General features: G+C 41.6%; 1 protein-coding gene across 4 annotated transcripts in view; it reads left to right on the forward strand.

The window, feature by feature from the left end:
* fermt2 (FERM domain containing kindlin 2) overlaps nucleotides 1-15,413 on the forward strand; it is a 90,932-nt gene that overhangs the window by 72,996 nt on the left and 2,523 nt on the right. For all 4 annotated transcript variants that reach the window (XM_079853192.1, XM_079853189.1, XM_079853190.1 and 1 more), the window contains 2 exons: nucleotides 3,142-3,266; nucleotides 12,530-12,671. In XM_079853192.1, the coding sequence (XP_079709318.1) occupies nucleotides 3,142-3,266; nucleotides 12,530-12,671 (267 nt within the window). The remainder of the gene's footprint in view (nucleotides 1-3,141; nucleotides 3,267-12,529; nucleotides 12,672-15,413) is intronic.

The following is a 15,413-nucleotide window of genomic DNA, read 5'->3' on the forward strand; positions in this document are numbered from 1 at the left end:
ACATTTTTTTATTATTATTTAAAGATCATGTTTTGAGTCACTGGTGTCTCCCCATGAACAGCTGTTTGCCTGAATGGTGTTGAGTGAATGAATGCTGTAAACACTCAAATAATGTACAAGCACTCATTTTATGGATATTTTAGAAATATTCTAATGAATTTAGAAGCAACTTGTAGTCTCATGACTTTGAGGCTTATGATATCAGATTAGACTGTAAAACTGTCAGCCTTGTTATTTTTTTAGCATTTCAGGCATGATTATATCCCTAAATATAATCATATTGTTATTATTATTATCATTATTATTACAATTATTGTTTTGTGATATTTATTTAGATGACACAATGGGCCCTATTTTAACGATCTGAAACGCAAGTATCAAACGCGAAACGCAAGTAACTTTGTGGGCGGATCTTGGGCGCTGTTGCTATTATACCGGCGGGATAAATGACTCTTGCGCTCGACGCAAATCTAAAATGTGTTGGTCTGAAGTAGCTTCATTATTCATAGGTGTGGTTTGGGCGTAACGTGAAATAAACCAATCAGAGCGTCATCTCACATTCCCTTTAAGAGCAGGCGCGCTTGTTCCATGGCGGATTGCTATTATAACGGCGGATTTGCCAGACGCGCGCCAGGAGCGGTTCACAGCCGAGGAGACCGACGTTCTCGTCAGGGCCGTAAAACACAGAGAAGTGACATTGGGGATGGAGAAACACACCCAAATTAGCTTCGGTTAAACAGGCGTATGATAATTTGGGTAAATGTGTAAGCTAGATTTATGCCTATTTTTCACATCTTCATGGACACCACAATGATTTCCCTCATGTGGAATATTTTTCCTTGTAATAATCATACCTGCAAACTTGTCGCTTTTCGGCGACAATGGCCGTTTTCTTGGTCAATTGGGTCATTTACGTGAATCGCGTAGAACCGGAGAGTTTTTGTTTGGGGGGGGGGGGAATAATTACGTTATTTCAAATGTAGGCGCGTTGCGCGTGGTGGGCGCGCTCATAATCCGCCGGCGCGACCACAACATTGTCCAACATCAAATGGCAAACGTAATGCAAGCGGAACGAAACTGCTCGTTATTGTGTGGTTGAAGGACCGTTTATCAGTTTGGACCAGTGCAGCGCGAGCCGATCGTGATCATGCGACACTGTTACTACATAGCGCTAATAAGAGATCCAGTAAAGAAAGCGTTTGAATTCGCCACAGAAGTAATAACATCGCTGCGAGATCTAGTGAGAAACATTCAGATTTCTCCGTTATTAACGGATCAAACAGCACTGACGTGGAAACCAGGAATAAACATTGTGGCATGAATGAACTATCCAGCGTCCACAGATCAGCAACATTCACCATGGATTTACGTAGTAACACTCACTGCAACCATGTAAGTTTGGCAGGAATAGTAGGCTACAATGCCTTCAAGTAACATTACGTCGGTTTTATTTTGACAATGTTATGAATACAATTGCTGCCCTCAAATGTTAATCATTCTGAACTAAAATAAACCTTTGTTTATAACTACTACAATATTTTTTCCAAGGAGCTGTTTTGTTTTATATGCTCCTAAGAAGAGTCAATTATAGCTCCAGAATTGCTCAAAGTAAAAAAATGTCATACTTTATGATGTTAGTTTTAATTAAAAAAAAAGATTAAAAAAAAATTAAATCCAGGAAATTTCTCTGGTATTTCTTTCTTTTTGCTGTATCAAAAATGTAACAAACCGAACCGTGACACAAGTGTATCATATCGAAGCGTGAATTTTGTGAACAGTTACACCCCTACTGTTTACACAACAGCTGATGCGAGAGTAAGTGTAACATAAAGCAATTTGGCAAACGTGTTAATCTCTTGTTGCATGGGGTTAAACATGAAATTTCTGTTTAATAACAGAATATAACACATTTGTATTGTGTTATATTGAATACAAATGTGAATATATTTGTATATTATAAAATATACCCCCCCCCCCCCCCCCCCCCCCAGCCGGACACTGTCACCTTTTTTACTCTGAGGAGTTTGCAGGTCTGAATAATGTATGATTTGCAAAAATGAAAACTGCTGCGTCTGTGTGTAGATGAGAGAAGCAAAGTGTGTGTGCGTTGTGCACACGCTACATAATGGCCAAGCATGCGCCCTTAAAATAGCATCTGAACAACGCGCCACTGACTTTAGACGAGGTTTTTCCTGGTTAGTGGCGGAATTGTTTTCTGAAACTGCAAAATAGCACCAGGGAACGTTTGCGCCGGAACACGCCTCCTCTTTGCGATGAACCGCCCCCGGGAGCGCAAGTTCATTCCCTAATTTACCGACGTGCGTCTGTGGAGGGAAAAGTCCGCTGTGCGCGGGTGTAAAATAGGAATGATACATGCGTCGCTGTACAAAGTCAATTGCGCTGGGTGCAAGATAGGGCCCAATGCCTTTTCCTGCAGCTCCTAAAGGGACATGGTGACGGTAAAAAAAGAGATGGGATGAAAATTATCTGCAAATCTTTTGTGATAGAACGCAACGTCTCTTGGGGGAACGCAATAGTTTCACGAGCGAATGGAAAGTTTTCTTCCCATATTATTATTTTTTATCCCCATCTCTTATGTTCCCGTTGGGGCTCCATAATTTTCACTGTAATCAACGCATTATTTGTCTAATAGGATGTTTAAAATCTTACAGAAATGTTTTTTTGAAAGGGGCCTCTGTGTATGTAATTGAAAGACCCTTTTAGGCAGTTTTTAGCATGTCAGCTGATCCGCAGCTGAGAGAAGCTTTTATGAAGCAAGTCATCGATCAGTGGGAGGCTCCAGTGACATCACTCATTTCTTCATGTGAAAATGTTTCATGCTCTGGGAAAATAGGGACTAAACAATGGTAGCTGGGATTGCAATGGCTTCAGTGTATGTATGTTAAGTGGCATGTATAACAGACCATAACGGTTGCTTGAACAAGAGGAGGCGTCTCATATGTTCACAGTGATGTTAGTGGTGATTGGATACGGCAGTTTCATATTAAAGTGTCTGGTGTTGCGTTCTTCTCTGGGGTTGTTTCCTAACGACAGTGTCTATGTGCTCACTCTGTACTCCTGCTTAAGTTATGATTGCTTGTAGCACTTGTTTATTAATGTTCACATATGCATTATCCTCAGATTTCCGCCCGTATTCTGGAAGCTCATCAGAATGTGGCCCAGATGAGCCTCATTGAGGCCAAGATGCGCTTCATACAGGCATGGCAGTCCTTGCCGGAGTTTGGGATGACCCATTTCCTTGCCAAGTAAGTTTCTTCTAGAAAACCCGATGTTTCTGTCAGATATCTTGATTAAATGATTGTCGGCTAATAACAACAGAATTCCTCGTTGAAGAAATAGAAAGCTCTAGGACATGTTACTGTTTGAAACTTGGTCTCAGAAGAAAAAGAATAAGTTTTAAAAAATCAGGCTCTTTCATCTTTGACTTGCCTTGATGTTGTTTCAAACCCATCCGACTTCATCCACCTTTCTTCTGTGGATATAAATGAATGGGGACTGACGCTTTCGGGCTTCAAAAAAAGACAATAAAAGTATCAAGTCAGGTCAAGTTTATTTGTATAGCACCTTGCACAATACACATTGTTTCAGAGCAGCTTTACAGACAATCATGTTGTTATTGTTAATAATATCTTAATAGCTTTATGCCTAACAGTCTCATTTAGAGCTGGGTGATGATATCGTTTACATCTTAGTCACAATATTAACAATCAAGCAGTTCAGATTTGCTAAATTGCTTAATGTGAGTGTACTTTATGTATGTGGGAAAGTTGGATGAACTATATATCCACCTTTAAATATATCTTTGGGCAATAATGTAGTTTAAATTATGCTACAATATAAACAATGAAGCAATTCAGATTTTCTATATAGTATGTAATGATTTTACATACTATATAGAATATGAGGTGTACTGTATGTATGTGGGTAAAGTTCGATGTAGTAGTTGTAGGTAGAGTTATTAATTTGTTATGTGGTGATTTATTGCAAATTATGAAACCTGTAAAATTCAATTTATAACAGTTCGATGTAGCCTAATTACTATTTGATGATGTGAATCACTATCATGGGTAAATGATGCATATAAATCAAAGGTCTAAAACTTTGATCATTCAAACTTAAAGTGCCTCATTATGCTTTTTTGCATCTTATCTTTCATGTAGTGTGTAATACAGCTGTTTGTGAATGTAAAAGGTCTGAAAAGTTTCAAAGATCAAAGTGCAGATAAATGGATGTATTGTCTCCTAAACGAAAGAATTGATTCTAAGTGGTCAACAATCACAACAGACTGAGCCATCTGACCAATCAGAGCAGAGTAGACCAGTCACAACAACTGGGCCATCTGCCAATCAGAGCAGAGTAGACCAGTCACCACAACAACTGGGCCATCTGACCAATCAGAGCAGAGTAGACCAGTCACAACAGACTGGGCCATCTGACCAATCAGAGCAGAGTAGACCAATCACAACAGACTGGGCCATCTGACCAATCAGAGCAGAGTAGACCAATCACAACAGACTGGGCCATCTGACCAATCAGAGCAGAGTAGACCAGTCACAACAACTGGGCCATCTGCCAATCAGAGCAGAGTAGACCAGTCACCACAACAACTGGGCCATCTGACCAATCAGAGCAGAGTAGACCAGTCACAACAGACTGAGCCATCTGACCAATCAGAGCAGAGTAGACCAGTCACCACAACAACTGGGCCATCTGACCAATCAGAGCAGAGTAGACCAATCACAACAGACTGGGCCGTCTGACCAATCAGAGCAGAGTAGACCAATCACAACAGACTGGGCCATCTGACCAATCAGAGCAGAGTAGACCAATCACAACAACTGGGCCATCTGCCAATCAGAGCAGAGTAGACCAGTCACAACAGACTGAGCCATCTGACCAATCAGAGCAGAGTAGACCAATCACAACAGACTGGGCCGTCTGACCAATCAGAGCAGAGTAGACCAATCACAACAGACTGGGCCATCTGACCAATCAGAGCAGAGTAGACCAGTCACCACAACAACTGGGCCATCTGACCAATCAGAGCAGAGTAGACCAGTCACAACAGACTGAGCCATCTGACCAATCAGAGCAGAGTAGACCAATCACAACAGACTGGGCCGTCTGACCAATCAGAGCAGAGTAGACCAATCACAACAGACTGGGCCATCTGACCTATCAGAGCAGAGTAGACCAATCACAACAGACTGAGCCATCTGACAAATCAGAGCAGAGTAGACCAGTCACAACAGACTAAGCCAGCTGACCAATCAGAGCAGAGTAGACCAATCACCACAACAACTGGGCCATCTGACCAATCAGAGCAGAGTAGACCAGTCACAACAGACTAAGCCAGCTGACCAATCAGAGCAGAGTAGACCAGTCACAACAGACTGAGCCATCTGACCAATCAGAGCAGAGTAGACCAGTCACAACAGACTGAGCCATCTGACCAATCAGAGCAGAGTAGACCAGTCACAACAGACTGAGCCATCTGACCAATCAGAGCAGAGTAGACCAATCACAACAGACTGAGCCATCTGACAAATCAGAGCAGAGTAGACCAGTCACAACAGACTAAGCCAGCTGACCAATCAGAGCAGAGTAGACCAATCACCACAACAACTGGGCCATCTGACCAATCAGAGCAGAGTAGACCAGTCACAACAGACTAAGCCAGCTGACCAATCAGAGCAGAGTAGACCAGTCACAACAGACTGAGCCATCTGACCAATCAGAGCAGAGTAGACCAGTCACAACAGACTGAGCCATCTGACCAATCAGAGCAGAGTAGACCAGTCACAACAGACTGAGCCATCTGACCAATCAGAGCAGAGTAGACCAGTCACCACAACAACTGGGCCATCTGACCAATCAGAGCAGAGTAGACCAATCACAACAGACTGGGCCGTCTGACCAATCAGAGCAGAGTAGACCAATCACAACAGACTGGGCCATCTGACCAATCAGAGCAGAGTAGACCAATCACAACAACTGGGCCATCTGCCAATCAGAGCAGAGTAGACCAGTCACAACAGACTGAGCCATCTGACCAATCAGAGCAGAGTAGACCAATCACAACAGACTGGGCCGTCTGACCAATCAGAGCAGAGTAGACCAATCACAACAGACTGGGCCATCTGACCAATCAGAGCAGAGTAGACCAGTCACCACAACAACTGGGCCATCTGACCAATCAGAGCAGAGTAGACCAGTCACAACAGACTGAGCCATCTGACCAATCAGAGCAGAGTAGACCAATCACAACAGACTGGGCCGTCTGACCAATCAGAGCAGAGTAGACCAATCACAACAGACTGGGCCATCTGACCTATCAGAGCAGAGTAGACCAATCACAACAGACTGAGCCATCTGACAAATCAGAGCAGAGTAGACCAGTCACAACAGACTAAGCCAGCTGACCAATCAGAGCAGAGTAGACCAATCACCACAACAACTGGGCCATCTGACCAATCAGAGCAGAGTAGACCAGTCACAACAGACTAAGCCAGCTGACCAATCAGAGCAGAGTAGACCAGTCACAACAGACTGAGCCATCTGACCAATCAGAGCAGAGTAGACCAGTCACAACAGACTGAGCCATCTGACCAATCAGAGCAGAGTAGACCAGTCACAACAGACTGAGCCATCTGACCAATCAGAGCAGAGTAGACCAATCACAACAGACTGGGCCGTCTGACCAATCAGAGCAGAGTAGACCAATCACAACAGACTGGGCCATCTGACCAATCAGAGCAGAGTAGACCAGTCACCACAACAACTGGGCCATCTGACCAATCAGAGCAGAGTAGACCAATCACAACAACTGGGCCATCTGACCAATCAGAGCAGAGTAGACCAGTCACAACAGACTGAGCCATCTGACCAATCAGAGCAGAGTAGACCAATCACAACAGACTGGGCCGTCTGACCAATCAGAGCAGAGTAGACCAATCACAACAGACTGGGCCATCTGACCAATCAGAGCAGAGTAGACCAGTCACAACAGACTGAGCCATCTGACCAATCAGAGCAGAGTAGACCAATCACAACAGACTGGGCCGTCTGACCAATCAGAGCAGAGTAGACCAATCACAACAGACTGAGCCATCTGACAAATCAGAGCAGAGTAGACCAGTCACAACAGACTAAGCCAGCTGACCAATCAGAGCAGAGTAGACCAATCACCACAACAACTGGGCCATCTGACCAATCAGAGCAGAGTAGACCAGTCACAACAGACTAAGCCAGCTGACCAATCAGAGCAGAGTAGACCAGTCACAACAGACTGAGCCATCTGACCAATCAGAGCAGAGTAGACCAGTCACAACAGACTGAGCCATCTGACCAATCAGAGCAGAGTAGACCAGTCACAACAGACTGAGCCATCTGACCAATCAGAGCAGAGTAGACCAGTCACAACAGACTGGGCCATCTGACCAATCAGAGCAGAGTAGACCAGTCACAACAGACTGGGTCATCTGACCAATCAGAGCAGAGTAGACCAATCACAACAGACTGGGCCATCTGACCAATCAGAGCAGAGTAGACCAATCACAACAGACTGGGTCATCCGACCAATCAGAGCAGAGTAGACCAATCACAACAGACTGGGTCATCTGACCAATCAGAGCAGAGTAGACCAATCACAACAGACTGGGTCATCTGACCAATCAGAGCAGAGTAGACCAATCACAACAGACTGGGCCATCTGACCAATCAGAGCAGAGTAGACCAGTCACAACAGACTGAGCCATCTGACCAATCAGAGCAGAGTAGACCAATCACAACAGACTGGGCCGTCTGACCAATCAGAGCAGAGTAGACCAGTCACAACAGACTGAGCCATCTGACCAATCAGAGCAGAGTAGACCAATCACAACAGACTGGGCCGTCTGACCAATCAGAGCAGAGTAGACCAATCACAACAGACTGGGCCATCTGACCAATCAGAGCAGAGTAGACCAGTCACAACAGACTAAGCCAGCTGACCAATCAGAGCAGAGTAGACCAGTCACAACAGACTGAGCCATCTGACCAATCAGAGCAGAGTAGACCAGTCACAACAGACTGAGCCATCTGACCAATCAGAGCAGAGTAGACCAGTCACAACAGACTGAGCCATCTGACCAATCAGAGCAGAGTAGACCAGTCACAACAGACTGGGCCATCTGACCAATCAGAGCAGAGTAGACCAGTCACAACAGACTGGGTCATCTGACCAATCAGAGCAGAGTAGACCAATCACAACAGACTGGGCCATCTGACCAATCAGAGCAGAGTAGACCAATCACAACAGACTGGGTCATCCGACCAATCAGAGCAGAGTAGACCAATCACAACAGACTGGGTCATCTGACCAATCAGAGCAGAGTAGACCAATCACAACAGACTGGGTCATCTGACCAATCAGAGCAGTGCAGGCTTTCAGAAAGGAGGGGCTTAGAGAGACTGAATCTTTACTGAACCATTTCAGACTCTGTGAGAATAGAGCTGATGCTGCTATGTATATTATGAGGAAAACTAAAGTGTTTTTTGACCTTGCATGCATGAAAATCTATTGTAGGAATATCAAAATTAGGAACCTTTAAAATAGCAGCATAATAGGGGCACTTTAAAATTGAGTGTTAAAATGTAGTCATGTTAATTAAGTTAATTAAGACATGGCCAGTGTTGGGGAAGTTACTTTTAAAAAGTAGTGTTTGCTCGTTACTCGTTACTTTTTTAAAAAGTAATCCGTTACTTTAGTTAGTTACCCCGTTTGGAAAGTAACTTTTTACGTTACTCGTTAATTTTACGTTACTTTTATGTTGCTTGACTTTGGGCAGAACCCAATATCTGTTCCTAAATATGTAGACATAAAGTTATACAATGGAGGACATAACAGGTAATTATTTTGTGCTCTTTATTATAAAAAATAGTACCAATTTCGAAAGAAAAAAAGTCCTTCTCATTGGCGCTGCTGTCTGCGGCAACTTTTATTCTCAGCCGGCTCTGCATCATGGGGTAGAGTGCGACACTCCGCGATGAGCAGCTCGCCCGCGTCACTTCTCTCCGCTCCGCTCCCCCTATCCACTGAACTTTAAATTTCGGCAACAGCCAATAAAGCGCTCCTGCTCTCTAACACCGGTGGAATCGCGTCTTGATAGCATAGGACAAAATGATATAGAACAGGGTTTCTCAAACTTTTTGTGTGTGTGGACCACTATTTGTAATCAAGAATTTTCGCGGACCACCTCATAATAAAATATGTCTCAGAGTCCTACCTGAATTAATCCGCACCTCTAAATAGGCTTACTAGCACTAAAACTATCATTGGTCATCATCAGTACAACAGGCTTGTTAAAAGAAAGTTTACTGCACACAACGGCTGCCACATATTTATTTACTGAAGCGCCCGAGGGCATAATCAGGTTCATTTGAACAACATGCTTATTTCCATAGCAATAGAGTATGAAATCTATACAGTAATAAGAACACTGGAATATAGTCAACATTTCAAAACCTTTGGCGATTTTAGGGGATTATTAATCTTCAGAGTTTTACAAGTCCTCAAAAAGTAGCCTACCTAGGCTTGAGTTTGTCCACTTAACAGCACATCCGCAAAACATTTCAGAAACGCGAAATCAAGAAACTAACTGGAAATTAAAATAATAACAGGCCTTATTCTTTCCATTTAACATTTCGTTTCATATAAACTGCCTATATGCCACTGTGCGTTCATAGCGCGTCAAATTAAAAAAGGGATCATTATGTCAAATTCGCGCCTGCCGCGTCTAGTGATACGCTTGACCACTTTGTACCAATTCGCGCGTCAAGAGCGAAATTGACGCGCGTAAAAACAAAAGTTTGAAGCGAAATTTCGTCCGTTGTGAACGCACCATTAAAGGCTATGCGTGTGATGTGATACTGAGATTTGCCTCTGCCCTTTTCTCTTCAGAGAACCTGTTGCTGCCTATCCACCGAACCAATGTTGTGGTTCTAACGGCACTGAACTTGAATGTCACGGCAGAACACCACTAGGCTATTTTAGTAATCACACAATAACTTGACAATTTAATTAAAATGTTATATCAATATAGGCCTACATATTCTTTTTACTTTTTTTAATGGGAATTTCCTAGTAAAATGAAGGTAAAAAATATATATTATTTTATATTTTATTTTGCCTTTCCACGGACCACCTGCAGTACCCTCACGGACCACTAGTGGTCCGCGGACCACAGTTTGGGAATGGCTGATATAGAAGACATAAGCTTAGTTTTCAGACATACGACTCACTCTATCAAGGGAGTAGGAGAAAAAAAAGAGATTTTGAGAGAAAAAAAAAATATTTTGTTTAAAAGTACACATATTCAAGCTTTCTATATATTTCTCAGGTCTGTGAGACAAGTATAGCTTATCTGAGTTTCGTGTTCATTTACAGTATGGAGACAAGCTCAGTTCACGCGCTGGTGCCGTCATGATTATTTTGCATGCTATATTTACTTATTAAATTCAGGCAATTAATTGGTTGGTAAAACATTGATTAAAATTAAGATAAAATTAATACAAAACGAAATTCGTTTTAAAGAAAGTCTTTCTACAAAAACAAACTTAATAAAGTGGTCTAAATCATGTCTGCCCACTCCATTTATCTCCCGATATATTGCACAAAATTATGATCTTACTCATGCTTTTCACTTTTCATATAATCAACATAGATTAAATTAATTATTTATTTATTTTATTTAAACATAAATATGAAACATTGATTAAAATTAAGATACAATTAATACAAAACGAAATTCACTTTAAATACAGGTTTTCTACAAAAACAAACTTAATAAAGTGGTCAAAATCATGTCTTCACACAAAATTTTTATTTTATTTAATTTAAACATAAATATGAAACTAATTTGTTTTCTTCAGTTCTCAACAGTTCTCTTCTCTCAAGCGCGCAGCTGAGGCAGTGTCGCTGTCAAATATATCCATGGGAAAAGTAACGTTGCGCCGAATTGAAAAAGGAACTACGTTTCGTTACCAAATTTTTAGTAGTAACGCGTTACACTACTTTTTACCCGGAAAAAGTAGTTACGTTACTGTAACGCGTTACTTTGTAACGCGTTACACACAACACTGGACATGGCATAATACTAATACATTAAACATTGTACATAATATATTTCGTCATAATAGGGTGTGGAAGCTAAAGCCAAGGAATTTGAATAATTAAGGAAAAAACTTAGGGAGAATTTTCCAAGTCTTCTGAAGTCATGACAGATTTGTGTTAGAAACAAACTGAAATGTAGTTATTCTTCTCCTCCAAAAGAGCTGGCAAACGCTGCAACGAGATCATTGATTAAAGCCCTATCCGGACGGGACTAGTGTAACATGGAGAGGTGGGGTTGAGTAATAATCACCAGAGTTTCTCAGTGATTTTAGTCCCGTCTGAAAGTGCATCTCAGTGATCATCACAGACAATGTCAGCAAAGATTACGGCGACTTTTACCTTCAGTAAAAAGGTCCGGAAAAATTACCTCAGGTAATACTAATCCCGTGCGAATAGACCCGCTGTAAATATGTACATAAATATTCCGTCATTTCCTGTTTAAAAGTAGTTTCCCGTGGCTTTTCAAGTATGGAGACGCTTGAAGAAGCATCAGTTGCGTTCTAGACGCTGGGACGAGTCTGTGGCAAAACTCAAGTGTTTTCCACACACCATTCAGATCAGAGAGAAGATCGACAGCACTTGTTAGAGGCACGAAACATCTTTTAGCGTTAGGTAAGTGCCTATTACCAACACAATCCAATCTGAAGTTAATTAATACATAGTTCGACCGGACATAACTGTTTTATATATATAAATATAGGTTGTTTGCGCACGTTATATCAGGAAGCAGCGTAACACACACATGACGACAGGAGTGACGGCGATGTGTAAATCGAGTTACTCTCCCACTTCTGCTAGTTTTACAGAGATATCTTATCCCGTTACTATTACAGACGTCCTGTGGTAAAATTACATTACTCCATCTACCTTTGTAAAGCCAATCCTGTCCGAATAGGGCTTAAGTGTGTTGAACCAGATAAACCAATTGATTGAAAAGATCTGATTTTTCAGTGCCGGTTCAGATTTCCAGTGAATAACAACTACATTTCAGCCTCACACAATGATTTCATATAGCTTTAGAAGACTAACAAAGATTACATTATATGGCACTTCTCTGCTTAAAGTTTCAGTCCCCATTTATTGTTATTACAAAACTGTAATCGCGTGTCCTCAGAATTTGCCCTTTGAATTCCTCAAAAGAGAGTCACAGTTTTGGAACGACATTAGGAGAGTGAATGATGACAATGCTCATTTTTAGGTAAACTATCACTTTAAGAAGTAATTTCCCTAATATGTCCGCCACTATATCTTTAATTTCTTCTTCTCATTGTCTCTTCACATAATCTAGTCGGATAAAGATTGAACCTGCCTTTTCTCTATATTTCTGTTGTTAATTGTTGAAGTTCATCAAATTAGGTTTCAGGGGGGCAAGAAAGATGAGCTGATCGGCATCACCTACAACAGACTGATCCGCATGGATGCCGGCACAGGAGACGCCATCAAGACCTGGCGCTTCAGCAACATGAAGCAGTGGAACGTCAACTGGGAGATCAAGATGGTGAGATGCTCTTTATGTCACGCCTTCATCTCGGGCTGCTCGATTATGAAAAAAAGCATAATCACGATTATTTTGGTCAGTATTGAAATCATGATTATGTAACACGATTATTTCACATGACTTTGGGAACGTGTTGCATTTATTAAAAATAAACCTTTCAACCATTCTTAAAACATCGAAATTTGAACATTTATTGTACTTTTTTAACTATTAAAATAACATAACAGATAATACTTCAATGAGTATTTTAATAATTCCCGCAGGTCTACCACTTATAATGCGGGAAATTCCCCCACAAACATTGATTCACTTTAGCATGTAGATTGTTTGAGTAGCCTAAATGAATCCACACAGATTATAAAATCAAATCAATCATTTAAAAACTTTCACAAAGACGCAATTTCACGAACCGCGTGAGTGTTCAGCGGCGCTGCGTCTTCTCTCTCTCGTCTCTCAAAATGAGTTGGACAAGGCAAGCGTCGAAACTACACTCTCGCGTTTAGGGGTCGGGACATGACGGAATTGTCACTTGCACAATCGGGCCAGCATTGCATCGTAACTAAAGTTGATCATTTTCACTTCTTTAAGTCTTATCAGTTTAAACTAGGGGTGTGCCGGTTTCAGAATTGGTGATGACGGTTATGAAGTGAGTCAAATGTGACGGTTCGTAACATAACTGCTGCCGCGGGTTGCGACGTTCGTCTGTTATAGGACAACTTAGTTTGAATAAACGAGCAGACACTGATTAGCTACTTGATCGCCTAAATAAAAAAATAATAATAATATTTGTGTAGTGTTCAATGTTATCGATACAGATACGTGGACGGGGTATTATTTCATCCGCAACCGCACTCATCATCTGCACCAACGTTTTTTGACCAAATTTCAAAGACGCACCCGCCCGTGTGATTGTTTTGCGGTCTATGGACGATGCAATGCTCTGCTGATGTGAGCCGCAAGAAAGCCCTTGTCTGTTCTAGAAAGGATGCAGAAAAGATATTTAATGCTCTTGTAGTCTATGAGGCATAGGCCTACGCTGAGTTTCAGTCATTTATGATGAGATGCGCTCTAGTTCACAATGCAATGCAAGTGAACGCGCCGCACCGGCGCCGGTTATTATATTGTCTGCTGTATTTGCTTTTTATTTTTTAAATACATGCAATTGGTTGATGAAACATTTATTAAAATTAAGATACAATTTGTACAAAACGAAATTCACTTTAAAGGAAGGCTTTCTACAAAGAAAAACTTAATGAAGTGGTAAAAATCATGTCTGACGATTTACAAAACAAAACTTGCGTTGGTACTTGGCAAAGAATCAAATACAGTTGGAAATGACGTAGACCATTAATGAAACAGACTGTTAACAATTGTTTTTAATTAGTATTTAAACATTCTCTATGATAAAAAAATGTTTGTAAAAAATATTTTAATAACACGGTTTTGGCGGTTATAGAGATCTAATGACGGTGTTCAACTATAACCGTCGGTCTCACGGTTATATACTAACCGTCACACCCCTAGTTTAAACATTCAAGCTGAGAGAGTGTACGGCTTCGGGAGGGGCGGATGTGTGCGTGCGCGTGTCATTCAGAACAAAATAAGAGTGTTCTTACAAAACAGAACATGGCAAAATAATAGTTTTTACTCGATTGTACTATTTTGGTGATCGTTGGGAGCCGAAATCGAAATTCAATTAATTGCACAGTCCTACCTTCATCCCATGATGTCATTCAGCACGTTTACATGAACACCAATACGCTGAGAACTGACAGAAATCTGTTTATTGAAATAACCCGATTTTCCAGTTTACATGCAAATCAATAACGGTGCAAGCAATCGCGTTTACAAGACTGTGTTAAAAAAGCAGGTTATTCCCTGGTGATGACGTCAACGCGTAAACATTTAAAGGATAATTCTGGTATTTAACACCTTGAGTCTCTTTTCTGGTTTGTTTTGGATGAACTAGAGTGGTGGACACAGAAATGTTGACGATGGGTCCTGTCTCGACTCTTTGACTCGTCTAGAATCGCCTTTGACCGCTTCAGAGTGGCTGGCTATGGGCATGCACCAACATGTCCTTAAAACAACCCTTAACGTTCGTTTTCAAAACTGTGCAACTCACCGAGTGGTTAGTGGTGTTCGTTGATGATTAAAAACAAATATATCGGCGCAATGTATGATTTCAATCCGTGTTATTTGCTATAGTGGAACTATTTTTTCAGATACCTCACAACCGTGTATTAACTTCCGCTCGATATTTGAGTCTGAAGCGATAGCACACTCCCGACCACTTGATGGCGACAACCACATTGCCGTACAAGGACGCTGTACGGAACTCGGTGTCTAGCGCATAGAGCACAGTTACTCTGCTCACGCTAGCCTTCTGAGAGACGGAGAACTGAGCAAAAAGACTACAACCAAATGTAAACAGCCCCCTTTTCCGTTCCCGGTAGCGCACTAATATCAACGAGCAATGAGTCCTCCAACAGAAATCAATGGGTTTTTACAAAATGTCAAATAAAACACGACAGAAACTGTATTTCGCTACGCTACTTGTTTTTAATCATCAACGAACACCACTAACCACTCGGTGAGTTGCACAGTTTTGAAAACGAGCGTTAAAGGAGAACTCCGGTCAATTTTAACATTGAGCTCATGTTTTTGTAAATTTGGACTGCTGTCAATACAGAGAACAATGACAAAAATCGGTGTTGCCTACACCGTGTTATCCTCTTTTTA

This window comes from Squalius cephalus (assembly GCF_949319135.1).
Source record: "Squalius cephalus genome assembly, chromosome: 20".
Classification (NCBI taxonomy): Eukaryota; Metazoa; Chordata; class Actinopteri; order Cypriniformes; family Leuciscidae; genus Squalius; species Squalius cephalus.